This window comes from Aphanomyces astaci (assembly GCF_000520075.1).
Source record: "Aphanomyces astaci strain APO3 unplaced genomic scaffold supercont1.23, whole genome shotgun sequence".
Lineage (NCBI taxonomy): Eukaryota > Oomycota > Saprolegniomycetes > Saprolegniales > Verrucalvaceae > Aphanomyces > Aphanomyces astaci.
This window is the reverse complement of record NW_009798286.1, coordinates 140,037-142,327: the sequence shown is the minus strand read 5'-3', so window position 1 is coordinate 142,327 and position 2,291 is coordinate 140,037. Positions and strand designations below refer to the sequence as shown.

At 46.2% G+C, this 2,291-nt stretch overlaps 1 protein-coding gene across 1 annotated transcript in view; it reads right to left on the bottom strand.

Moving 5' to 3' along the window:
• Positions 1-723, bottom strand: part of H257_09443 (hypothetical protein) — a gene marked incomplete at its 3' end in the record, with an annotated part of 967 nt that extends 244 nt beyond the window's left edge. Inside the window, exon 1 of the mRNA XM_009835657.1 lies at positions 12-723. Within this exon, the coding sequence (XP_009833959.1) occupies positions 12-576 (565 nt within the window). The 5' untranslated portion in view covers positions 577-723. The remainder of the gene's footprint in view (positions 1-11) is intronic.
• Positions 724-2,291: the final 1,568 nt, after the last annotated feature.

The window sequence follows — 2,291 nt, the reverse complement described above, 5'->3', positions numbered from 1 at the left end:
GTCGTCATCACAATCAAATGGATCTTCGTCATCGTCAACAGCATTGTCGTCGTCGTCGTCACAATCAAACGGATCTTCGTCATCGTCAACAACATCGTCGTCGTCGTCACAATCAAACGGATCTTCGCCATCATAGTCCAATTCGTTGTCGTCACCGTTGATGTTGCTGTTGCTCCCCCTCAATCGATTGTCATAGCTGGCATTGTCTTCTTCGTCGACGACTAGAAACTCTGTCCACGAGTGATGTTTCTGTACCATGTGCGGGGCGGTGTCGTGGAAGGTCTTGGCTTCGATTTGGGCTTCGATTTGGGCTTCAAGCAGATCGTTGATGGAGTTGCCACTGCCTGTGCTCGCTTGTGTCAACTTGGAGTTGTGACTGGGCTGCTGCTGCTGCTGGACAGCAATCGCCACAACGGAGGCGACGGTGCCAACCACGGCCAATGCTAAGATCAGTCCAAACGTTCGCTTGGCCGTCTTCATGGCCCGTGACGTGCGCTCTTCCATGAGATGTGGCGTGTGGTCTACATCTTCGTCCAGCTGCGGCGTCGTAAGAACGGATTCGCGGTTGCTTGTCATGGACGTTGCTTCTTGAACAGTGCAACATGAACTAGATAGTCAACAGCGGGAATGTACCCATACGATAACCTATCGCAAGATTTATCAAGCGCTGCCAGAACCCCATCGATTGTACGTTGTAGTGACAGGTCACACTATACGTATAGCGGGTTCCTATGTATGCTCCGCCTCTCTTCGTAATTAGACATCAAGGAACTATAACTTGTCGATGATAACGATATAGACATTGTCATGGTATGCAGCACATGAGCTTGCTTCAATAGTAGTGATGGATGGGGGCGTAGGTTGACGAATCGAAGTCCAACCTTACCAGGTAGGCCACGACATGCCGAGAGAGAGCCGTCGAGTGCAGAATATGGCGAAAACGTGCAAAGTGCACAATATGGCGATATTTAGACTTGGAGAATGTATGCCGATTTTGCTTATGTCAACATAATTAATTACCCCCCGTTTTTACGAGATGATTCTGTTTAGAGGACTGTACCGTGTGCAGAACGATCGAACAAAGTGATCGCGATGACAAGGAAACTGAATCAATAATGCAAAAGAATGGATTGTTAGCAAGTTACGCAATCATAGCCAGCTCGTTTTCAAGGGATAATCCACACTCAATTAACCAGCTCGTGTTTAAGTTGAAGCTGCTTATTGTCGATTTGATACAAATTTGGGGAGGGGGTGCAATCGAACCCCTAGTGTGTAAGAGGTGAAGTGGTCCGAGCATACAAAGTTTCATATAAACACCGATAATGCAGTGTTATCCGAGAAAAAGAACAGTGGAACGGTTTTACAGTTAATGAGGGAATTGTACTTGATAAAAATATCCAAAACAAATCTCCAAATAATGAGGGAATTGTACTTTACAAAAATATCCAAAACAAATCTCCAAATAATGAGGGAATTGTACTTTATAAAAATGGGTATTTCCCAGGATCGTCCAACCAAGGCCAAAATTTCTCATGATCGTCCAAGTTGAACTTTGTCGAAATAATTTTATTCCAAATCGTCCAAGTAGTTTTCATTGGCTAAAAATACTTGGTTAAAAAAGCTATGTCGTGTTTTCCATTGCCATTCCAGAATTCCACAGACCGTGCCGCGCCAGAACGCAGGCATGGACCAAGCACATGCTGGAACATCGGTGAGCACGATCATCCTTCCATAACGTTAACCTAACGGTGTGCTCGAGTTCTGTCGTAGCTGTGCAGTCAGCCCACGGCCGACCCGCCGCAGATTTGCCGACCCGCCACGAAACGAATCAATCACCATGGTAAGAATTGGAGCTAGTGTTGTGGTGGTACTGTATGTATGTGATGTATGGTGTCATAACCACTTTTTAGCTGGCGAATCTGGTGGATTATGTAGGTCTGTGCTGCTATTATGCAGGACTGTGCTGCACGACTGGAAGGCCAGAGCGACGACACTCAAGAAATCGATGTTGTGGCGCAATGGAAGCGCGCCTGCTTGCAGGAGGTCTGGGTTCAATTCCCAGCAACGTCAATCCTACCATGCACGCGAAAACACGACGCAAGGTAGGTGCATAGAGTAAGCGGTACCGTACCAGTACCTGTTGATCCTTCGCGAATGCCATTTATGTCTGAATGTGTTGAATCCAATGCGATGCGCGTTAAATGTATTGTTGTTTTGCTGCTTGATTATTGGATTTATTCACCTTCATTACAGTTCTACTATTGCATCCAACTCGTCTACTTGCTCATCTG